Source organism: Lycorma delicatula, chromosome 8 (assembly GCF_047948215.1).
Source record: "Lycorma delicatula isolate Av1 chromosome 8, ASM4794821v1, whole genome shotgun sequence".
Classification (NCBI taxonomy): Eukaryota; Metazoa; Arthropoda; class Insecta; order Hemiptera; family Fulgoridae; genus Lycorma; species Lycorma delicatula.
The window spans coordinates 86,369,808-86,396,098 of record NC_134462.1 but is presented as its reverse complement, the minus strand read 5'-3'; the positions used below and the strand labels follow the sequence as shown (position 1 = coordinate 86,396,098).

The following is a 26,291-nucleotide window of genomic DNA, read 5'->3' as shown; positions in this document are numbered from 1 at the left end:
TAAAGTGACCTCCAAGCACAGTAGTCAGCACATTTGCTTTTCATCCAGAAGAAAAGGTTTTTCTCCTAAAGGGCATTTGAAAAACATTTTAAAGTAGAAACAATATTTTTCTTCTGCAGTCATGTGTTTTTCTTCATTTTATAATCAAATTCTTCTTATGATTGACATTTTTCATAACCTATAAATATCCCCACACCATAATTGGTAAATTTGTCATCTAATTAAAAAAAAAGAATAACCACCAACAATATTTAAATAAATAAATAAAATTTCTTTATTGAAATGAGTTTTTCTCTAGATTTCTATTGAAGAGATCAGAGAACAATGGGAGTACTCGGTAGTGTAGAAGAAAAGAAGAAAGTAGTGGTAAAGATGAAATGAAGTAATGTTATTGTACTGTTATGTAACACTGATATTTAATATATGCATCAGATTAAAAAAAAATCATCATCCAAATCCATCTATGGGTCATCCACTACTTCTTTCTAAAAAAAATGTGTTTGTAGAATCAGCCATGAAGTAAAATAAAATTATATCTTATGTATACATAAAGGTCACATATTTTTAACAGTCTTAGCTGTTAATTGTACGAAATTTTTGCAATATAATAAAGAATTTTTAGAGTAGGGAATAAAACATTCTTCTTATTCATGTACATGTCTTCTTCTCATATATATCACTTATTTCCAATGTTTAAGTGTTTTCATCTTGAAAAACCACGCCTCTTTAAACACTGATCTATGGTGGGATATTATAAGAAGTATAATATCCTGTATTGAGAGGGATATTATAAGAAGCTAGCTGACAAGATACATAATATGTATACCATCAACCACAATGAGAATGGATTTCTTGTTTTTCCAAAGAGATAAGAATCAACATTACACAGAAATTTATAGATATAGATCTATACATCTTATACATCTTCAAAAACATTGAACTTCTAAAAACCAACACATTAACGATTGCATATATAAATATATTGGTTTTTTTATCAATTTCACTACATCCATTTTTTACTATAAATGGACCAAATCTGAAAGAGGCAGAATTCAAAATTAAAAGTTATCATATTTATTCGCATAAACCCCATAGCATGTCATGATTTCCTATTTAAAATTTTGGCTCTTATTCGAATCATTATAATGATTGAGTTTATTACTACATAAATAATTTATTATATTTATTACTTTACAAACCAGTGTAGTATATGACTGTAGCTATGAAAGGTTATACAATAATACATACAACAGATAAACAAACATGAATTTTATTATAATACCCACCTCAGACATTAAAGGAAGAGAAGAAGGGTTAATACTATTATGTTTCTATTATTAGTTCTCTCTTCTGTTAACAAAAAACGAACAATGAAACAAGTTTTTGGAAATAACACACTCCAGTTTTTAGTTTTATTCATTTCAAGTGAACTTCCTTCATACTTTTCATTTACCTTTCAGTAAACAGTTAATTTCAAATGTGTAAATGTGTCTCATGTTGGTCACATTCCTGTTCTTTTTTCAAAAAATATCTTTTGATTTTAAGTTATGTGTTCAAACAAAAAAAGATTTGTTCATTTACTGTGGCCGAAAAATCAGAAGTTGTCAGATAAAAATATGACATTGATGAGTCGTCTATTTGAGACTGGCGAAAGAAAAAGGATTTATTGCTTGGCGCTTCTTCAAAAAAATAATTTTGTGGACCAAAATCCGGAAAATTCTTCAGATTAGAGCAAGAACCATCTTTGTTTATTAAAGAAAAAAGGAAAAAGTACTTTGCAGTTTCTATAGATGTGGTATTATAAAGGCGAAATAAATAGCTTTAGCAACTATTGTTGAGAATTTTACAGCTAGAGGAAACTAGTTTCAAAAATTTATATTTAGGTTTGACTATTTATCTGGTTTGACTATAAGATGGGCAACTGTTTGGCAGATTGCCAGATGCATACGAAGAAAAACTTATAAAATCGCAGCGATACCTTTTGGCATATGCAAAATAATTTATAGTGTACATTAAACAGGCAAACACACAGTATAAATGGTTTTGTCAATCAGAAGAATATTTCAGAAAACAAAATGTAGAAAAACTACAATCTCCTAAGCATGCACCAAACATTTGAAAACTGGTACGATATTTTAAGAAGAAGGATATATGGGTGATGCAGATACCCCAATGACTGGAGAATCTGTTCAACTTAAAGAATATAAAGTAAAATATGTGTAAAGGCCAAAAGGTATTTGCTTTTTTATCAACTTTTCAGCAGCTTTTGATGCAATAGATTGGCATTCATTCTTCTATAAACTGACAGAAAAATATGTCTTTCAAAAATGATAACTATTTAAAAAATTTTTTATACTAATGCTTGTGAATCAGTTTTCAGCAATAAAGGTTTTTATAAGAATTTCAAAACTTTCTCTGGTGTTAAGCAAGGATGCGTATTAGGTCCACTCCTTTTAGCCATATTTCTTAATGATTTGGATGATGATAATGTTGATAGTGAGATCAGTTTGAATGGCATACACTGATGATGCGATACTATTAGTATCAGATCACCTTAAACTTTAAAAGATGATTGTATAACTTAAAAATACTGCTATTAATAATTAGAACTTAGATGTTAATCTGTCTTAATAAATGTGGCTTTCAGAAATGATGGTGGGCCAGCTAAACATTGTAAAACATTGATATGGTCCTATAGTTTTTCATTAAGATGGTTTTTTGTTTTTGGTCTATGCTGAACAAATACATAAACTTTTTCTGAAAGAATTAATCAAATGGCTCTTTGTCATGAAAAACTGGGAAGTTTTATAATCACATGACACATAACTTGATAATTCTGGGTTAATAGTCTTTATAATACTAACATAATTCAACAAGTCACTACTAAACTACATTAATATTTTATGGATGCTTCACTAGTTTTAAATTCATGGAAAGAGTACATTGTTAATGGGACAAACAATACATGGATAAAATGGTTTTTAAGGCTACAACAGAGACAAAACAATCAAATAATATTTTTTTTTACATCTGGTAGTAAAATTTGTTTGTTATGTAACATGAAGGAAGAGGAAACTGTAATTCACAATTTTATTTCTGTTTGTTCACTGAGAAATAAAGTGAAGTACTTCAAGAAAAATAAATTATCTCTTCGTGAAGTTATACAATGCAAAAGACTGGAGAAGTTAAACATCTATTGAAGACATTTAAGCCAGTACAAGTATACAATTTAATTATTGCTAGGTATTAGTTTTAGAGTTCATTATGATTTAAGAATATTACATATTTAATAAGTATACTGTTCTTTCCTTCTTTTCATAAAATAATTAAAAATAAATTACATAAATTCAAACAAATAAAAAACTTATTATTATTATTGGGATATTACTTAGATAAAGCTACTGGATTACAGCTAGCATTATAGTAATGTGGTGTTGGTGGACATTGGTCAGTAACAAACTAGTTTGTCAATAATTAACTATAGTTATACTCTTGGTATTGTTGTCATTCTTTTATATTTGTATCTTTTTTTATGGATTAATAATAGTTTTTTATTATTATTAAACAAAGAACAACCCTAGATATGAAAGTAATAAAGCATTGTAAAAAAAAAATGTAATATAAACAAACTAAAATCTGGAACAACAAATGTCAAACATTTTGAATTCCAAGAATAATAATTCTGAGAGAACTTCATGAATATAATAGGGCAGCTGCTTTATAAAAAATTAATTACAAAAATACATTAAGATAAACACTACATCATCTTTCACTAAGGAACAGGGATAAAAAAAAGAGACAGCTAAAACTTATAAAAGTCAAGAATGTGCGAATACATGATATTTTTAAACACGAAACAGTTAGAGTAACAGAAAGTTTTACAACATTAGGTCACATGATTATTTAATAATCAATTCATGTTCCTACAACAGAAAAGGTTGATGATACAGAAAAAACCTTCTGTGAAATGACTGATGGAGCAAATGACAGTATTTTTGTTGCTACGTTTTTGAGAAATTTTGTCAGTTTTGTTTTTTATTAACGAATAAATAAAATATACAAATGCAAAAAAAAAACTGCTTATCTTATTATTCATAATGGTTAAAGGACAATACACCTCTCATGATAAAATTTGCAAGCAGAGGCACTTATTATAACAAGGATATGAGATGATTAAACACAATAAGCAAAAAAATACCAGACCCATCAGGAATCAAACCAACTTATCTAAAAACCACCGAGCTAAAACCAGTACACCAACTTGCCACTCCTTTCAGTTATAAAATAAGTTAAGTTTAAAAATACTAGTAGTACCTAATTCATTTTTGAAAACTACTGCACACATATGGCAATTTTTATCAGATTAACTAAACTTGTTATGACACCCCTAAAAATTATGTTAAATAAATCTGGGTAGTTAAAAGGAATTTTTTTTTAACATTTAAATAAAATAAATAATTTTATTATTAATTTATATAAAAAATAATAACAAATCAGACAGTGTAATGCAAGCTGACTGTAGAATTGGATGGATGCACATATAATACTTTTAGATAAGACATTTTTATCTGGGATGAATTGCCTCTATTTCCACCCAACCTATTGCTGTAGAAAATGTTTAAGAAGAGTTGTATTTAAAAGTAAACTGAACAAAATATCATAATATTCACTTGAAGTTTTCTAACAATTAACCACTTTAAAAATTATTTAGATGAGCACTAAAATATCTGTTTTATACAGTCTTAACCAGAACATTAAGTTTTCAAAGCACTGATTTTTAATTTGAAGACTTACTTAACTTTAAAAGTAACTCATACTATTACAATTAGTTAAATGTGATGTTTGTTTACAAACACTGGACTTGAATACACAAAACAAAAATTATGAGAACAGCTGTTTTAAAATATATATTAGCAATCTGACATTCTATTGGAAAGGTTTTGCTCTAAAAATATAATAAGAATAAAACAAACAAAAAATACTTGTAAATTAATAACTAACCAATCTCAAAATTATATTTTGTAACAGGCCAAAATTTTAAATCTCAATAATCAGCCACTAACTGATAATTTAAATATGTACTTAGTAGAATATATTAATTCACTGAAATGATAAGTTACCGATTACGATGAATTTTGTGTTTACACAAAAATCATAAGAGCAGTTTTGTCAGAATCCTTTAGAAATATACTTTCAAAGTACAAACATTTTATGAGCTAAATTCTAACTCGTGCATTAAATATTCATTTACATCTAAAACTTTATTATTTGTTATACAATTGAATAACCATAACTCTTTAACACGTGGTGCTTTATCCATTATTGAAGGCTTTCCACCGATTAAAATACTAGCTGCCCTAGCTACTCCCACAGTCCTACCACCACACAGTGAAATAAGTTCTTTCAAGTCATCAGCTTTTGGTTTACAAGAAGAATAAACAAATATTGGACCACAGTCTTTTAATAATTCATATGAGTATTCAGGACCAAATGAAGAGCGATCACGTCTATTTAACTGCAAAAAAAAAAATACAAAAAAATCATAAAACGCACTGTAGAAATAAAATATTAAAAATGAAAATTTAATGTCACTCCATACAAACCAAACTTGAAAAAAGTATCTGAATGGAATGACATAATACAACTATATTATAAAAACTATGTATGGAATTTTTAAACAATTAACAACCACCCACAAAATACTATTTTTATTTTATATTTCATGATAACTTGAATGAAGTTATATTTAATTTTCATGATCATTTTACTGACAAAAGATTAAAAATATTCAAGAACAACTGTATATTAAATGTTTTAATTTGGGAAAAACTTTCAAATAACTTTAAAAAACATTACAACAAAATTACGGGAAGGAATCTCATAGATGGTTTAAGTATTTCAAATCATGTTTCTGTTTACAAATTACTGATCATTTAATTTACATTTTTATAAACAAAAACTGTAGTTTTATTATTCCCTTCTACCCACAACATTCAATGTTCATACTGATTTAACACATTCCCTGTAGTAAATATAAAACGGCATTTCATAAAACTATGAAGAACTAAGGAATGGGTTTTGAGAGATTAATAAGTCATTCTGTTTTAATTTATATGAAATCCATGTTATAGGAAAGTACACTGTTTTATTTATTTATAAGAACATACGATGCCTTAATTATCATAATCCAGTTTTTTCACTGTGCTTTTTATTCAGTAGGTTTTTGATACTACTACCATAGACAGATATCAATTTACAATTATTAATATAATACACAAAAACTGTCTTCCTACAGGTAAAAAAAAAACAATAGGCTAAAAATTAAGGTAAATATTATAAGTTTCATTCATGAGAACCTGATTCCTAATCTAAATGCTGATTCTCAAATCAAATTTCAGCATGTAGTGTACATGCCCTGGCAAAAATCAAGCTACTAAGACTGATGTTCATACACCTATTTCGGTGGAAGTTAAATCTACGACAACCCAGTTATAAGACCAAATATGTAATTATAATCAAATATATGATTGCATTCAGACACTATATTATTGATTATAACCTTCTCTCTGATACTAAACATTTCCTAACATGTTGTCTAATGTGTCATAATTAGTAGGCAATAAAAGCCATCTGTGTACACACTAATGTAGAATCTTACAATTTATACAAGCTTTTCGAATCCACAAATTCATCATCAGTTGTAAAATATAGTATCAGATTGAAAATTATAGTATCAAGAAGCATTATTAGATATAAAACAATTAAAATTTAAATAGTATTAAAATGAGTGGTGCAACATAAATAGTTCACCTTGCATTTATTAATAACTACTGAATAACTTTCTTATGAAATAAATGGTGCATATCATGAGAAATAGGTATATATATATTTGATAAACTATTTATTATAGACCACTCATTTTAATACAATTTACAAAAATTTAAAAAGTCTTTAAAAAAATATGAAATTTATCAAAAATTTCATATAATTTAACAAATTTATGAGAAATTTATCAGTATGTGTGATATGTGAGGATTTCCAAATTAAGACCTGTCTGTCTGTATCTGTATTTTATTACACATGATGACATAGCAAAGTCATACAGGCTGATTAAACAACCAATGCACAGGCAATTTCTTTTGATTTAAAATCAGTCAAAAATTATGAGTCACATGCACTATTAATACCACAATTGCCTGTTCAGTCTGCCATCCTGTGAGAAACTCTAGATCATTACCTACAGTTATCTACTTTGTCAAAAATTCATCCTTTTCCTTTATTTATTTAGTCAAGTGAAACAGTATTTTTTTTTCATTTTAGTGAAGTAAAGATTTGAATGCATGTTCAGTTTATACTTTTAGTTTTTTTTGTTTTGGTTTTTCTGTGTGAAAAACACTTTCGCATTATCATCGCCCGGACATGGTATATTTGTATCTAAACAAAGATATATCAAAATTAAAGTAATAAAATAACCATCTGCTTTACGGCAATTGGCATGAACAGCTGAAATCACTTCAGTAATTCAAATACTGGAATATAAATGGATGGCCCTAAAAAACTGTAAAACAGGATAACAACATTTCATTATCACCCTATAATAGTTCGCATGTTAGCTCCTGGGTTAAACTTGCAAAATAATGCTGCATAACAGTTACAATCCACCAGGATGTGGTGCACATCCACCAGGATGTGGATGTTGTTAGATGGCAGCCACAGAGAGCACAAAGTTATGAAAAAAATCTATTTGCATCATCAGATATCCATGAGTGAGACTAGAGTGCTCTATTTGTAAATGGCAAAAAATAACCTCCTCTTGATGGTTATTTTTGCATCAGGAGCTCCACAGTGACATAAGAGTGCTTAACTGGATGAAGTTCATTGTTAATAGTAGTGGCATCTCATTCACTTTGCCACTCATCATGAACTACCCTCTTCAAGAAACATACAAGATCATTAGAAGTACAAGATCAATTGGTAAAAGTGTACTGAAAACAAGCTTCTTTTATCGCAATATCTGCAGGCTCATTGCATGAAATTTCTATATGACTGGGGATCCAGCAGAAGCTTGTTGTATTACATCTAGCCATTTGCGAAATAAAACACTGAATCTCACAAACAACAAGATATTTGGAGTACATCCTGCTGTCATCACTAATCTCCTGTAAAGCAGTCATGGAATCTGAGCAAACAAATAAATATTGAAATGTTGGGGTAATTATACTTAAGGCCTTATTAACAGAAAAAGCTCCACAACAAAAACACTGGAAATACTGTAGAGGCCGAACATGTATGATGTTCTGTTGCCTATACCAAAAGCACGGCCAACAGAATTAATGTTTTTAGGGCCATCCATATAAACTGTAACATCAGGATTCATGCTATTTATATTATAAAATTTGTTTTGCAAAATAACTGAAATTGTGTTCTTTTCATTATACTGTCAAAGATCAAAACAGTAGTTAATGAGAGAAGGCCGCCAAGGGGGATAACATGGAGCAACAGTAAGGACTGGAAGTAATTGTATATTTAGAGCTGAGAAAAGGCACTGAGCTCTGATATCTAGCTGAGCAGTAGATCTCAGCTTTTCCTGGTATCAATTAACATGCTGGTTGGAGAATACTGCATCAAAGGTTAGACAAGTTGGTTGCACTTTAATCCAAGCCACACAGGAGCATATTAATTGCTTCCACCTATTCCAAAAAGATGGCTCATCACTGTCCACCAACAGACTTACCACCTGTGGCTAGGTAGATAAATGAATGATGGACTGCATTGAGCATCTTTAGAGTGGTGGCCTGCGCTGACAAATAAGCTATGCAGCCATAGTCTGAACAGGAACGGACCAGAGCTCGGTAGAAGCACAACATGCATATACAATTGGCTCCCCAACAGGTATTAAGACAGAACTCTCAACACGTCTAACATTTTACCTTCAGTTCCTTCAAATGTGTTAGTCATTGATCAAAACACATACCTAGAAATCTAACCTGCTTGCATGTCTCAACTGGTTCACCATGTAAATATAGTTGAGGGTCAAGCAAATGCACTTCGTTTTTTCCAGGGAAAATGTGAATCCAGTATTTACACCACGACTCTAAACGGGTTAATATTGTGTTTTGAAGCAGCCTCTCACCGATAGCTAACATTCTACATGCAACATAAACAGAAAAATAATCTACAAATAAAGAACACAAAACAGGTTTTCGCAAATAGTTTGTTATACTATTTAAAATGGCTACGGCAAACAAAGTAACACTAAGGACACTTCACTGGGGTATTCCGTTTTCCAGTGAGAAACTTTCAGACACAGTCGTTCTGCTTGACCTCAGAAGGACCGACTACTGAGAAAACCCGTGATAAATGTGAGGAGGTTAACTTGTATACCACAATCATTAAGTGTATTTAGGATACATCTACTCCATGCCGTGTTGTATGCCTTTTTTACGAGTCAAAAAATACAGTAACCAGGTGTTGGCAAAGTAAAAATGCATTTTGAATTGCAGCTTCCAGAACAGCTACATGATTAATAAACAATCTGCCCTGACGGAAACCACATTATTCTGGAGTGATTACAGCATTTCTCTCATGGTACCACATTAGACAATGGTTTACCATTCGTTCCATCACCTTGCACCAGGTACTGTTCAAGGAGATAGGAGGATAACTTGTGGAGCATGATTTAACTTTACCAGGTTTCAGTATGGGGATCACCAGTGCCTCTGAACAAGAATCTGAAAACACCTGGTCAGAGAATATCCCATTACAAATACACAAAAGATGTCATAGTGCAGTATCTGGGTGGTGTGATAACATTTTGAGCCTAATATTATCATTTCCAGGGGAAATGTACCGTGAATTATTCAAGGCATCTTAGCTCATTATAAGAGTAAGGTATATTAATTCATTTTGTGAATTTCTAATCACCAAAGGAATATTTTCTACCAGCAACTCAGGTCAGTATGATGTTAGTGAAACTACCCTGAATGATCTTCCGAATGTTTTCACCACATCAACTGTCGTGGTAACAAGGTCTTTCCACCTCTTTGCAGTCCAACTGGTTGCTGTGAATATACCAATCAACACATGGTTCAAACTTTTCTCCATACAACAGATGATGGTGTTGTCTGAGAAAAGGATTCGACATAATTCAACCAAGATTTTTATTTAGCACATCAAAACACTCGAAGACAAACTGCCTTGCGTTGCGGAAGGTGCAGAGCAATTTATTCGTCAGTCTTTGATTAAAATTATGTAAAGCCCTGTGCCAATCTCTTGGTGCATGCCTGCATTCTTCATCCCATCAAGGAACAGCAGGCTGCCACGGCTTTCTCGATGTTAAAGGGATGAATTCATTCATTCTATCAAAAACCTGGTATGTAAACTTGGCAAGACGGTAGATCGTGTTACCACTCTTGTCATATTGGCCAAAGGAATCCTTGAACCCGATCTTGTCCGCTTTCTGAACCACCCAACTGCATGGCTGACTCTGAGACAAATTAATAATACCGTCTGAGATTATAACTAGTCTATGATCGCTTCCAAATAAGTTTTAGAAAACACATCAAGTAAGACGGGAGAATAAGGTTGCTGAACATAAGAAGAGATCTATGTACAAAAATGTACCTGAAGATGACATAAATGTACATGATCCATCATTCAATAAACAGCTGATCAACTTTATTGCCTCTGGAAGAACATAACGATGAGCTCCAAGAATGGTGATTGGGACTGAAATCCTCAGTAGTTACGCAGGGCATAGAAATATGGGAAAACAGACTGGATAGATCATCCTTACTGATATCAGAATTTGGAGGAAGGTATAAGTTGCAGATATTCATTCTGAATGGCTCCAATATCTCCATTGAGACTGCAGGGATGTTTGTCACTTCCTTTACTCCTTTAAGATTTCCATATCTTCACGGCAAGAATGGAGACAGAAAACATCCACTGAATAAATATAGCAACAAAAAAAAAACTTTTTCCTGTTACATAAAAACTCTGTAGGCAGTTTACTTATCATATGCTATCTAGTTTTTCTTTTTACTAATAATAACTTTTAAAAAATGCTTCACTGCTTTGGGTACTTCATCTGTCTCCATATCCTTGAAGTGTCCCCGAGATGGTGGTGGGAACTTGGAAACCTGGAAGGTCGGAGGCACTGAACCAGGCAACGAGGTTTTAGTAGATCCCTTCAAAGGGATCTTGGTAGTTTGCTGCATTGTTGGTGCAGTGGGAATTTTCTCTGGTGGTGGATTGTTTGAAGTGGTTTTCAGTAAACCACTTTCAGACTTTCTAGCAGAAGTTACCTTCTTGGCAGTATTTAATGCAATAATAGCAACCATGAGGGACTTTACTTGGTCTGATAATGTTTTTACCAATTTAGTCAGTTGTTTGCAAGATCTGCATTCTTTCTCTTTTTGTATAGTTTGATGAGAGCGCCTGAACAAAACTTAATCCAGGTTGTACAGGATTCCTCATGCTGAGGGATTTTCTATATTCCTGTCGAGCCACAGGAAAGGGAATTTTTGGTTCAGTACAGATCTTCAAAATAGCTTTCTCTACTTTGTAAATGGGGTATTCTTAAGATCTTTGTTTGTTAATTACAACTCAAGAAAGAACTAGGAGAATATCAGGGAGGTTTCAGACCCTGGAGAGCTGTCTAGACCAGATCATGAGTCTCAAGCTAATAACAGTTTACAACAGGAAAAAAACAGAGACATGGTGATAACATTTGTAGATTTCAAGAAAACTTATGACTGCATCCACAGAGAATCCCTACTAAAAATTCCAAGACATCTTAAACTACATACCAAATTAATAAACATGATAAAACTGACCCTCACAAATACTAAATCAAAGGTAAAATTCAGAGGTGAACTCTCGAAACCATTTGAGATCAAAACAGGACTGCGCCAAAGCATTGGGCTCCCACTGCTATAATTATATAACTACCGCTGTAGAAATGGTAATAAGGGAATGACTCAAAAAATGCTCCCCAAAAATAAAAAATGCTAGGCCAACAAAATCAGATATTAGAACTTCAAAACATTGTAAATAACATTGACCTTAAAAAAAAAGCTTGAAAAAGCAAAAATAAGCCACAAACACCAACACGATTAAAAATAGTAAACATAAACGGTAATAAAATCAGAATAGTAATCCAATTTAAATACCTCAGAGAAATAATAACGAACAACCTAAACAAAAATACCTTGATCCAGATAAGAAGAAACAAACTAGCCAAAGCTCAAAAACTAACTTGGTACAACAAAAAATGTCTATCAATAAATGTAAAAAAAAAAGACATAACACAGTTATAACCAAAAGTCACTTATGCAACAGAAACACTCTTCCACCTGAACAAACAATCGAAGGCCAACAGCCTCCAGAAAATTGAAAAAAGGATTGGAAAAACTGGTACAATAAAAAGTACCAGAAAGACAGGCAGTGGTGGATTATGCAGAATGTACCTAGTGTATGGTGAAAACCTTATGAATGATGGTAGTGTATGGGAATGGTGTAAGAAATTTAGACAAGGGCAAAAGGATGTCCATGATGAAGGTGGCCAAGGTTGCAGGTCAGTCACTACTGTACGCCTGGTTGAGCATGTTAATGACTTTGTCCACGATAAACAGAGCTTTACAGTAAGTGGACTTTCTGCAGAAATCCCAGAAATTTTAAGGTCTTCTCTATACACAATTGTGACTAAAGACCTAGGACACCAGAAACTGTATGCACTTGGGTCCCAAAAATGTTAAGTGACGATCACAAAATGCAGCAAATGGCATCAGCCTTATGTATCTCACACATTATGACAATAAGGAGGAAGAGTTTTTAAAGTCTAATGTTATTGGCGATAAGACTTGGATCAGTATAACAATCCAGAAACCAAACAGTCTAAGCAGTGGATGCACACTTCTCTAAGCAAGCCAAAAATGTTCAAACAGACACTGAGCAACAGGAATACAATGGTTAGTTTTTTGGGACCATAAAGGTATCTTGTTGATAGACTTTATGCAGAGAGCAACAATAACAAAGGAAGTTTATTGTGAATCTTTACAACGCCTCCGCACAGCGATCCAGAACAAAAAAAGAGGTATACTCTTGTCCAGCACGTGATTTTGATCCACGACAATGCAAGACTGCACTGTGCCCCAACTTGACACAAGATCTTCTCAAACAATTCAAGTGAAAAGTTTTCAACCATCCAACATACAGTCCAGACCTAGCACCAAGCAAGATTTTCACCTCTTTTGAGAATTGAAGACATGGTTGGGCAAACGACACTTCGCCACCAATGAAAAACTTCAGGAGGCTGTCAAGACGTACCCAAACTTCTTTGAAGAGGGCATCAGAAAACTGGTGTCATGATACAACAAATGCCTCAACTGTTTTGGTGATTATGTAAAAAAATAAGTTACATATCACTCAACTTTTAGTAATAAAATCATTTTGTTATGTCAATATATCTTTTTTTTATAGCCCATCAGAAGTTGAAAAAAAACAGCCCTCATATAATCTACTTCTGGTTGTATCAAATGATATTCATAAATCAGAGGTGTTTAAATGCAAATTATATATTTCCAAATTAATTCTTTTTTTGTACATCCCTAATTTCCAATCTTATGCTGTATTTTTCGGCATCTTATTTGTTAATAAAGTGATAATTTCTGTTATTATTCCTACATCTAAGCTTGCAATAATTTTGTATAATCTTACATATTAACAAGTTAAATTTAATTTTGATATAAACTTTATTAGTTTTCCCTTGAATTATAGTATGTATATAAAACTTTGTTTTCTGACACAAGTATAATTTTGTTGAAGGTCCTATCTAATGTCTGTAAATAATAGTTAATAAAATCTATTAGTGAAAACTGATACAAATAGCAAGCTTAAAGTTAAACTCAATTTTATATACGTTTTCTGATATTGAATTCATGGATTCATCATCAGTTATAAAATTTTAAATTGGTACACCTACTTTAATAGCTAAACTGTTACTAATAGTAAACCACTATTTGAACCATTTGGTCAACATACAACTATCAGATTTTACATGTAATGACAGTAATGCATTACCTGACATAGTATTTTATAACTGATATGATGAATTCGTATTTGAAAAACTTTTATATAAAGTGGTAAGTTTATTAAGCTTGCTGCTTTATATGTTCAGAGGTGGTTTTTATTAACTCTACACACATACATACATATATATATATATATATATAAAGATAGATAGAGATAGATAAAAATCTTAAAAAGAAGAACATGATCAGTTTAACTCACTTCTACTGCAGGTGAAAAACTTGTAACTTCAAATTTTCCCTCATGAACCCATTTATTAGCTTCATACGATGAATGAATCTGCAACAATAAAAGCTATTTATTTTTAACATACGTCCAATCAACATCACCCACTTATAATAATGAGATGTGACCTGTAATATATATCAGAACCACCAAAAAAACAAATCTATTGTAAAAGTGTTGGTGACTATCCTTACCACCCCCTCAAAAAAAATTAGTTGAAAAGAGGTCCAAAAAACAATTGTTTGTCCTGAATACCAACAAAAAAACAGAATGATATAAAAAAATGGTTATAATACAAACCCCTGACAAACACGTACAATGTGAAGGTATCCCTCAAAAAACACTTGTTTGCCCTGAATCTGAAAAAATTTATATACAAAGAAATTGAATACTATTTGCTATTCTTAACAATTGAGTAGCTTGCTTGTTTTTTCTTTTTTTCTAAACCAGTTGTTTGTTATGCTTCTCTCTGTCTTAGAAAGTTTTTTTAATACAAAAGGCTCAAAAGTGTCCCACCCTCTTGAGTCAAACTGACATGCCTACTAACGTAATTTTTTCTTAGCTTCAGACAATATTATTTACACCCTTATATGAGTCTTCTTTCTTTATGCAACAGTAAATGAGAAAAAATCGAACACGTTTTTATTAATATTATAAATCTCTTTGACCTTTGTTGCACAGTTACTTACCTCCTTTAATTGAAAATGATTTACTTACAGTTCTATGTGATCTCCTAGTATCATTTATTTATAAAAACTTTATTTTCTATTTCAGTAAATTCATGATCTTCATTTATATGCAATAGAAATCTTATACTTTCACAAAAGAGAAACCTAATGAAGCACTTGTTTAATAAAAGTATTGGCATCCATATTTTACAGACCTAAAATTTATGAACAAACAGAATAACCTGTATTTGGGTTCTTACACCCAAAGAAGATGGATGGGTTATTCTAATGGTTAGAATATGCGTTATTCTAACGTATAGAACAAAAAGAAAAGGCATAGAAAAACAGCCCAGTGGTAAGTGATTTTTCTAATTTTTTAAAGTTTTTGCACAGCTTAATTTATTAAATATACTTTCTTTACGTTTGGCACAAAGAATTGTGTTTTGGAGAGTTTGAGAGTAATAAATAGTATTCGCTTTCTTTGCACATCAATTTTTTTTTGGATTTGGGGCAAACAATTGTTTTTTGAGGAATACTTTTTCACACTGTTAAGTGTTTGTTGGAGTTTGTATTAATCATCATTTTTTGATATCATGCTGTATTCGTTGGTAATAAAGACACACAATTATTTTTTGGGCCTCTTTTCAATTAAAGGTTTTTTTGGGTGGGGTAGTTTATTTTGGGGGAGTGATAAGGAGATTCACTAACAATTTTACAATGAAACTGTTTTTTTGGTGGGTGTGATATCAGTTAGTTTTGTTACATCTTGTTAAAGAAAAACAAAATAATTAAAATTAGTTTTAACAAATAAAAAAAATTCTTTTAATATGCAATGTTAATCAATGATAGTTCATAAATATAAACCATTTGCTCATGTAAGCTATCCGTGCATTTTCCAAAATTCAAGCACAAATAATTACAAACAATGAAAAATTAGATATGCGGTTTAGTTGAGTTGTAATAGCTTCTACTTGTTGAGTACAGCCAGTTCCGATAAGGAAGATATGTAATTATTGTGAAAATCAATAGGTATTACTTTCTTCATTTAAATTTAAATAGTAATCATTCACTACAAGGTGTGTGCAACATAAATATGTATAATTTAAATACAATGATTTTTAATTGCCGTTGAGATAGTTTTCTCAACAGATGAATGGCATTTAGTTTCAGCAGTAGCTTTAATAGGAAACTGATGTATATGATGAAAAAGTAAATAAAAAACAAGTTTTTAGATCAGTTTAGTAAAACAAGCAATACAATTATATAAAAATTATCTTTAGATTATTTTTAATAATTAAGATAATAGTGTCAATTTTCGTACACTCCCAACAATCACTGTTGTCCATTGATATCAACAAAAAAACCATTGCTTCAAAGCTGAAAACCATTTTCCCAGCAAAAACACTTCTTTCATTTTCCCCTATACTACACTCACTACTACCACACTGCGATACTTTCAATTCGTAAATACAAAATATGCACAATTCAAAAATGTGCTGAAATACATGTAATCATAGTGTGGTTTGTTTGAAAATTTACTTTGTTGTAAATTTAGAAAAATATACAAAAACTATAATCTTTTAATTTTAAATGTATCTCTATTTTGCTTAATCTGTCCACTTTTAATATAATTAATCAAAACAAAAATTATTTCAATGTAACCTAAACATATTATTTCCATTTAACATTAAATTACCTTATCATAGACCAGTTGATTTTGTTCAGTTGTAATTTTACTGTGAAATCATCAAAATAATAAACAAACAAAAATATAATTACCTTTATTATTATTGTTAATAATTAATAATTATTAGTAATCATTATTATATTGTATTATATATATATAAAATTTATTAAACAGCATTTTCTGAACTCTGATGGCTTGTGCCATCAGACAAAATATAGATGGAAAAATGGCAGTTTCATTTTATAATGAAAAATGTTTTATTTTTTTCAAAAATTTAACCAAGTGAACTCCCAGTGCACAGGTCTCTCACTGAGCACCTCCCACCAGCACCAAGTACAATGATCACAACAATCAAGACTGTACTCAACTATTTTATTCATACTCGCACAAACTCAATCCAGTTGATCCTGAGTGTACCTGATGCATGCAACAATTAACCCTCAAACTACTAGGATATACTCCGTTTGAATCATGAAAATCAGACAAATGGTTGTGGGTAAATTATAAGAGCATCCCACTGCATCCTCAACAACAACACCCTAGGAGCACCCTGATGACCCATCAAGTTGGTCTAGTGGTGAACTTGTCATCACAGATCAGCTGATTTTGAAGTTGAGAGTTCTAAGGTTCAAATCCTAATAAAGGCAATTACTTTTATATGGATTTGAATGCTAGATTGTGGATACCGGTGTTCTTTGGGGTTGGGTTTCAATTAACCACACATCTCAGGAATAATCGACCTGAGACTGTACAAGACTACACTTCATTTACATTCATACACATCATCCTCATTCATCCTCTGATGTAATACCTTACAGTAGTTTTGGAGGCTAAACAGAAAAAGAGGAGCACCCCGATGTTATCACTTGATGGCAGGTAAGGATATCGGTTGTATATCGGTTGTATAGACATATCGGTTATTATGACATTTTAATGACAGAAAGCATATTATGTTACATAAGAAGCAGCTGGAACATTTTGCAGGGTGAACTAGAAGTTTCACATTCTTTTTTTCTTCTTTTGACAGTTTATTCACATGTTCATGCAAAAGACATTCCCACAATTAGAAGGTTTTATGGGTAAAATCAGACATGCTTTGATAAAGCTAAGTAATTTAGACATATCAATAATAACAGGCAATAACAAGATTAATTTGGTTTATAACAAATGGAGTATGGTAATTAAATTAAGTTCAACTTCTAAGGTGTGATTACCTAACCTCATTTGTAATAACCAAAAATATCAGTAAAATATGTAATATTAATTTAAGATAAAAATTGCCAATACTTAAAAAATCTTCCCTACAAGCTCAAGCTTATTATAGCTCATATTTTTAATGAACTTATATATTGATTAGATAATTGATTTTATACAGTAAAACATTACCAAAACTAAGAGATAACTATTAAAGCATAACAGAAGAAAGTTGTCTACAGTGCTGTAATCACTACTTCATATAGAATGGATGATTAACAATATGAAAAATATGAATCGTTTTTAGAAAAAAATTTCACAGGTTTTTTTTATACATTAAAACTTATTAGACGCACAGTGATAGGAAAGCTGTGGCAGTAGTAATAGTAAAAGTTGTATTCATTTGTTAAATTACAAAAATATAATCACCCATTCAGAATTCACAATCCAGCAGCCACGAGCTATGCCTTTTAGTAAATTTATAGTTCTAAAATTCCCTCTATTAACAATTACATGAGTTGTTTGAGGTGAAACTTCTTTTTCAAATTCATACTTCCCGAGATGTTGAATGATACTAATAAATTGTTCAATTTCACTGTAACGAAAAATCAACAATACAAAATTAAATATAAACCAAGCAAAAAGTAAGTTATTTTAACAAAGACAATATATAAATATCCATATTGAAAACAAGGTACACAGAAAATACAGATGATTTGTTAGATGTTTATCACAAAAATTGTTTATATTAATGTAAATCTTTCTTACAAAAATTATATAATTTACAAAGTCTGTTTATGTAATGAAAAACTAAATCACCACACTTGCAACAGAAGTCCCTCTCTCTGTAGATCAACTGATTCCTTCCACTACTTCCTTTTTTTCCTTGGTGGATATGACCCATGACTTTGATTTAAAATTTTATAAGAAAAACAACGGTAAAACCCGTTTTTGTTAATGCTTTCATTATAAAGTTATAAGCATTCAAAGTTGCAGTGACGGAAAAGTCATATTAACAACAAAACGAGGTAAAATGAACAATTTTATTGCATTAAAAAATAAATATAATTAAATAATAAACAAGCAGTATAACTTGAGTGTGACTTAGAAGTTTTTAATGATATATGCATTTATCTTACAATTTTGGTAATGTTTTACTGTATAAAATCAATTATCTAATCAATATATAAGTTCATTAAAAATACGAGCCATAATAAGTGGGCTTGTAGGGAAGATTTTTAAGTTTTAAAGTTAATAGTATAACTTGATATTACTTGAGGTTATATATAGTTTAATAATAAATATCGTATATAATATCGTTTTTATTGCATTTTTTTTATTTTATTGCATTTTTTTCTTAATATATACAATAAAAAACTTTAAACAGTGCTATAATATTGATAATAATAAACAATAACTAATAATTAACAACATAACAACAAATTAAACTTGTTGAAGACCCTCATTCATTGATTTGGAAAGCTGTGGTCCAATATGACATCAGTTATTTTTCTAATTCAATAATATTTACTGATGAAGTGACTTTTATGTTAAATGGCCATGTGAATAAGCAAAACTGTCAATATTGGAGCGATAATAATCCCAGATTGACGTTGGAAGCTCATACACAGCACCCTCAGAAAGTGAATGTTTCAGCAGGAGTTGTTGGTTATTGAATTGTAGGAGCTTTTATTTTAGATGACAATCTTATAGGAGATGCTTGCTGCAACTTGTTAGCTAACAGGATTTAACCAAATGTTGAACAAGAATTAAATAATAATGCACGGTTTTAGCAGGATATGGTTTCATTTCAAGGTTTTACTATTTAAGGGCATGACAAATTTTAAATGAACAATTTCATAATCGCTGGATAAGTCGTAAAGGAGCCATAGAGTGGCCTGTCAGGTTTCCAGACCTGTCTCTTCTGGGTTACTTTTTTGGGGGTACCTGAAGCATAATGTTTATAAAAAAAAAAGCTTGCAGACATTGATGAACTGGAAAGAAGAATTAATGAATCTGCTCATGTACCACCAGACGTGATACAAATTATAAATGGATATTACTTGAGGTTAGCAAACTGCCAAGCTGTAGAGGAGAAGCATTTTGAACATTTATTGCAAAACGTTATGCTTTCAAAATTTATTTCATTAATAATTTACAATTGAAAACATATATTAAAATTTTAAAATAAATATTGTAATATTTAAAGTAAATAATACCAGTTGATATAGCCATTTAATTTGTATAAAATTTGTCACAGTATGCATTATGAACAGAAAATGCAATAAAATTGTTCATGCAGTGCATTTTACCTCATTTTAATGTTAACACAATTTTTCCATCATTGAAAATTTGCAACGAGCTTATAACTCAATAACGAAGTCATTAACAGAAAATGTGTTTCACCATGGTTTTTCTTGCTCATTTTTAAATCAAAATCATGTCATATGTGCACCTCATTTAAAAAAAATTAAATTTGATCCAATATGGTGGGATACAAAATGCAGACAAAAATTAAAAAAAACCACCACAATGCAGTTTTTTTTTTAACTATGTAGAATTCCATTTCTTTCTGCAACCAAATACCTCTCAGATATGTAGTATACAGCTGTTTCCATATTTAAATATCACCCAGTATATAAAACTATATATTTTAAAGTTTTATAGTTTACAGCAACAACATAACTAAAAAATATGACATTATCAGTTTACATTGCTGTAACACTAAAAACTGCAAGATAAGTAGTGTTAAAAATGCAGCCTACGTAAACTCATCTCTAAGTCAAGTGCAAATTGAAAGCAGATCGTACCCTAACAAAGTATACTATTAGCGAAGGAAGTATATGCACTTGAGTTTGAGCCTTTATAGAAATAAAGTCTGTTTGATTTCAAAATAAATTTCATCATTTTTAGATTACTCTCTACTGTGATATTAAATTTTTATTTTATTGCTACATTTTTAAGATAATTTATCATGGAAAGAACAAAAAAGGGTATAATTTTTTAAGCTTTTATAAGAAAGCTTATAACCTAATAAGAAACTAGCCCTTTCATATTACACCTATTGTCACCTATGAAATATCAATATCACTTACAAAATTTTTTCCACCTTTCGAAGTACTGTGTTGAAATTGAGCTGCTAATCAATTTATGAAACCACATTATTTTTGGATATACAAATGTAAAACAAAGTTTGTTAATCATTACTTTAAACTGATGAATATAATTGATAAAACAAATTGCTAAGCAAACATTTGTTACAGATTTCTATTTATAGGAATTTCTATTTCTATATTTAGGACCCCTACCTCTGCCAAAATAACCTGATCTTCTGTAAACAATAAATTGTAAATATAGTTTTCCACCATCAGAACTCCCATTTGACCACATTTACAAGCCCAATATTTCACAGCCTTTTGCAAATAAATTTTAAACAATGTTGGAGAATACAACAACCCTGCCGTAAACCCTTTGTGAGAACGAAGTTATCAAACAAATGTGCACCAACCTTTATCCTCCTTTTAGCCCCAGTAAAAATGTTTAACTACATATATGTAAATTTCTTTAACTCCACAGTCTTTCATAGTTGTCCAAAAATACCTAATAGGAACACTCTCATAAGTTTTTCAAGTTAATAAATATTACATTCAGCTATCTATTAGGGGCTAATGACTTTTCAATAAACTGTTTTATACAGAAAACATTATCTATATGAGAACAGCCAGGTCACTCTGTTCCTCCAATTCCTACATCTGACCTTCAATACGCTGTTTTAATACCTGCCCGTACAGTCTAACCCACTGAACTTGTCACACTGATACCACTGTAATTTCTACAGTACAATTTATCACCTTTTTTAAATACAGATATATTTCCTAACTTCCATTCATGCAGAATGTTGTCACCCTTACGACATGCACAGAACAAATCAGCAATTGCTTCCAGCACCACTAGTAGAGCATTCTTAAGCCACTAGTTGAGCATTCTTGAGTGAGTATCTCTCCAGAGCCCATTGACCTGTTTTGCATACCACTCAAAGCATTTTACACCTCCTCCACTGATACATTAGTGGAACTAGAATCCACCATGTTTTGCACTCTTCAATGCTGATAGATTCTATCCTTAAAGTTTGTTTGACATCTATTTTCATCAAATTCAACACCCTCCATACCTCTCTTGACTGAAAGCTTCCCAACAAAGCATTATTTCATTACGTGTTCCTTCCTAAAAACTGTTTTTCACCTTTTTAACTTCATAGTTACATCAGATAAGTTTTTTATCTTCAAGGTTCAAAGAGAGCCTTATTTTTGATAAGCACTTTTCTTTTGTTCCACCAAGCCAGACAATTCTTCAGACCACCAATCATTTTTCTTCCTCTCACTTTGAACTTTTTCTTCCGATGCTTCTTTGGCGGCATTATGAATAATGTCCTTTACCTTTCCATGCTGCAGCTGCTTTGCATCTCATTTTCTCTACTAAGTGTAACTTGTATAAGAAGACTGTAGAATCATCTCTCAAAGAATCTATACTGTACTTAATACCATCTCCCAAATTTCAATGTAATATAATTACTATAATATAATATTTTAATATTCAACTTTCATGTATGACCATGGAGTCCTGTAAAGTTAACAAACAAAACTGAAGGAAGAGGAAGAATACATAGGGAATGGTGCCATAATAAACCACACTTACACCATAAACCGTACTTTTACTGATAAAATCTTAAAAATAGTATTTTACTTACTCTTTATTATTAATTCCTGTACATACAATAGAAGGTGATAGATATGAAGATTTGGTTTTTGTATTTCTTCTTCCAGTAAAAAACACTGATGAGCTTCTTCTAGAAATATTTAAATTATTTTTTATCTCCTTGTTATGATTTTCTTTCTCTTTACCACTTGATCGTAAATTGCGTTTTAAACTTACACAGTCAATTTGATTTCGTTGTACTTTTTTCATTTCAGAAGTATCCTTATGCAATACTTTGCGAATTTTTGGTTTGGGTGAGTCATATGGATTTCTCAAGGGCATTTGTTCATGGCTTACATTTAGTATATCACTGACAAGTAAATCACCAAGTGATTCTGCTAATGGTAACAACTGTCGTTTTCTTGTTTGGGTATCAGAATTACTATTACAACTACTGTCTAAATTATTAGCTCTATCATTTCTCGAGGTATATTCTTTTTTACTAATTTTTTCTTTCGATTTACCATAATTTTTCTTTTTATCAACTATTTTCAAAGTAACTAAATCATTAATTTTTTCTTTTGATTTATCCGATTTTTTCTTTTTATCAATTGTTTTAAAAGTAACTAACTCACTAGGTGCACTTCTGCGTTCTGACAACTGTTCTTCTCTACTGTTTTCTTTATTGATATCATTTTCAACTGACACAAAATTATTATTATTACTTGTTTTAGTACGTAATAATGGATCTAAATTTCTTCTTCTTTCTGTAATTTTAGAATCAATATTAACTGATTTCATATGTAATCCCTTCATATCAGTTTTAGCTTTTCTAGGAGAAATACACCTAAAAAATAATAATTTAAACAATTAATATATCACATTTAGTCAGTTTTTTCATTTAAAAAACATATATATATAAAGTAAAAAATAATTTAAACAATTAACACATCACATTAAGTTTCATTTCTCATTTTAAAGAAATAATAAAAAATAAAATTACTAACAATTAATTTAATAAATAAGTAGGCAGACTACAAAGACTTTATAATTATTCAAAGAGATTTACTAAATAAGGATAGATAATACTTGATGTAAGTTCCATACACCTTGTGATAAAATTATATTTGTATATAAATATTAATTTTTTCAAACTTCATCAAAATACACTGTTTAGAATAAAAGAAAATTATACAGCCAAATGACAATACAGATTGTATGATGTTTTTGGAGAGAGATTTATCCCTTGCCGTTGTTGGCTTGATTCAGGTGTCTACTAAAACACAGTTGCTTGTCCTGAAACTCAAATTGGTCCTAGACTAGCTTTATCCTCAATCAGAATGTTCTTGAGAAAATGTTACTGGATGTATGGTTGAACAGAAATAAGATAATGTGGTGCTCAGATTAGAATATTAGACTTCAACTTAAAACTAAAACATTGGCACATGAATAGTACATTATCTTATCATAAGTTTGCATTGACAGTTTATGGTAAGAAAGCTAAGCCAATGGTCTAATCAAGAGAATGGTTGATGTTGTGAACATGAGGTGGACAAGTTGACCACTTCTAAAATACTACATTTTTGTAAGTAAAAAAAAATGTTACATATAAAAAATATTTACATGCTTCACATATAAAAAATTTGTTTTAATCTGAAACCTAATTATAGTTTGTAATGAACAGCAGTTCTACATCTGTAAACAAAATTTAGCATCCTAATTATAATTTTATTCTCTTCTAAGTCAGAAAAACTAGGCCTTTATACTTTATGAATTAATGAAAAAAAGATTGTTTTAATTGCACATTTTTTTATAATGAATTGCAGAAAATTTTGAATCTTTGTTTTTTTAATAAAATAAAAATCACAAGCGAATAATTTTATTTGGAAAAAAAATAAAAAATAAAATAAAATTTACATCTTTTCTAAAATGAATTCTTGGAGATAAAAAAAATTCAAGTAGACAACACAATAAATAGATAAAGTGACAATCTTTAAGTTTGATCAATACGAAAAAAATTATCAATTTTATCTTTTCATCTATTCTAAAAGGAATATAATATAGAAACAAATTTTTTAAGTTCTTTATAAAACTTTACCAAGAAACCATATGCAACCAATTAATTTTATTTTTGTAAAAAAAAAATCAAAAAAATAAAATATAGATTTAAATTCTATTAAATAATAAGGCACCAAAGAGTGAAAAAATGTACAAAAAAATTAATCAGTAATAATACCACTCTCAATATTCTGGACTAGTGGTTTACTGAATAGAATTCTCTCTCTCTCTCACACACACACACTTAAATGATTAATGACCTTATTTTAGACTAAAATATTGGGTCATCATAAAATAATGATAGCGATTCAGTAACTCTGATCAAGGCATTAGGGACATGTTAAGAAATTACAATTGGTAACACTGAAACACTTTATCCAAAAAATTTGTGTAAAAGTCGGTTTAATCACTACATCAGTCCCTGTACTGTTCCTGAGATGCACTTCTTTGTTTACTATTTTCTGTTCAAGAAAAAGGACAGGGGAGTTTTGTGGCATACCAAACTGAATTCAATAATTTTGATTTTATGCATTTCAATACATAAAAGAGCCACCACATGAAAACAATATATATGACACTGGTACAACTGGTTCAAAGGTACAGAATTTATTTTCAAGCAGAAATTGCCTGGAAGGCAATACAAATTTCAAAAACAACCATTCATAAAGCTCTACAAAAAAGATAGCATTTGTATGCAATCTTTTGTGACAGAAAATAAAAATTTTGTTATAAGAAATAAAACCATCTGGTACAAAAAAATGTTTCCAGTTCATTGTTGAAATTTTAGACAAAATTAGAGAAACAAATCATTTCTATTTGTAATTTTTATGGATGATGCTACTTTTCACCTTACCTTACTATTATATGTTAATAGACACAATTCATGAAAATGATGATCTTAAAACTGATATGTAATTTATTAGATGCAAAATAAATTTAATGACTGGTGTGGTTTAATGAAAATCATGTAACTGGGCCTTTTCTTTTCTGAAAAAAGCAATTAATGGAAATGTTTTTATCTTGATATGTTATATACGACTATTGCCTTTCCTCAACTGTACAACTTGAAAATATAAAAATTATTTCCAAAAAGATGGTACATCCCTACACTTTTAACACATTTGTTAGCCAGGCTTTAAATGAATAATTTCAAAGCAGATGGACAGGCTGAGAAGATTGTATATTCTAGCCCCCAAGAAGTTGAGATGGAACTAATCCCTTGAGATTTTTTTCTTGTGAGGATAGATTACATTGTTTACTTGCAAAAATTCAGATGATCTGAATTACTTAAAGGAAAGAATTAAGCAAACAATTTTAACATAACAAAAAATATGTTATCATATATAGGCAAAAATTGAATCAATTTGACATTTGCCAAGCAACAAAGGGTATTATGCTTATTGAAATTTACTGAAAATATAAAAGTATTTGAAATGGAAAATTTGAAAAACAAAACAATTGGATTAACTGTAAATACAACTGGATATAAAGGACTAACTGTAAATATTTTTGTTTTTATTTAATTCACACCTTAAACTCATCATTCTTTTATAAAGACCCAGTTTAATGGTAATAATAAATACAAAGATAATATATACTTTGAGAATTCTTATAAAATACTCCATACTAAGAGTTAAAAGATTTTGTCTTACTCAATCCCTGTTGAACCCTTA

General features: G+C 30.3%; 1 protein-coding gene across 4 annotated transcripts in view; it reads right to left on the bottom strand.

The window, feature by feature from the left end:
- Positions 1–1,255: 1,255 nt before the first annotated feature.
- Positions 1,256–26,291, bottom strand: part of LOC142328761 (uncharacterized) — a 37,451-nt gene continuing 12,415 nt past the window's right edge. Inside the window, exons 6-10 of one of the 4 annotated variants that reach the window (XR_012757355.1) lie at positions 22,613–23,407; positions 18,295–18,460; positions 14,293–14,370; positions 8,975–9,147; positions 5,379–5,515 (exon numbers count right to left, since the gene is read on the bottom strand). Coding sequence is in view for 2 of the 4 variants with exons in the window: in XM_075372782.1 (XP_075228897.1) it covers positions 5,210–5,515; positions 14,293–14,370; positions 18,295–18,460; positions 22,613–23,407 (1,345 nt within the window). In the remaining 2 variants the exon portion in view is untranslated. Of the gene's footprint in view, positions 5,516–8,974; positions 9,148–14,292; positions 14,371–18,294; positions 18,461–22,612; positions 23,408–26,291 lie in introns of all 4 variants that reach the window. The other 3 variants (XM_075372782.1, XR_012757356.1, XM_075372783.1) reach the window with 3 other exon arrangements.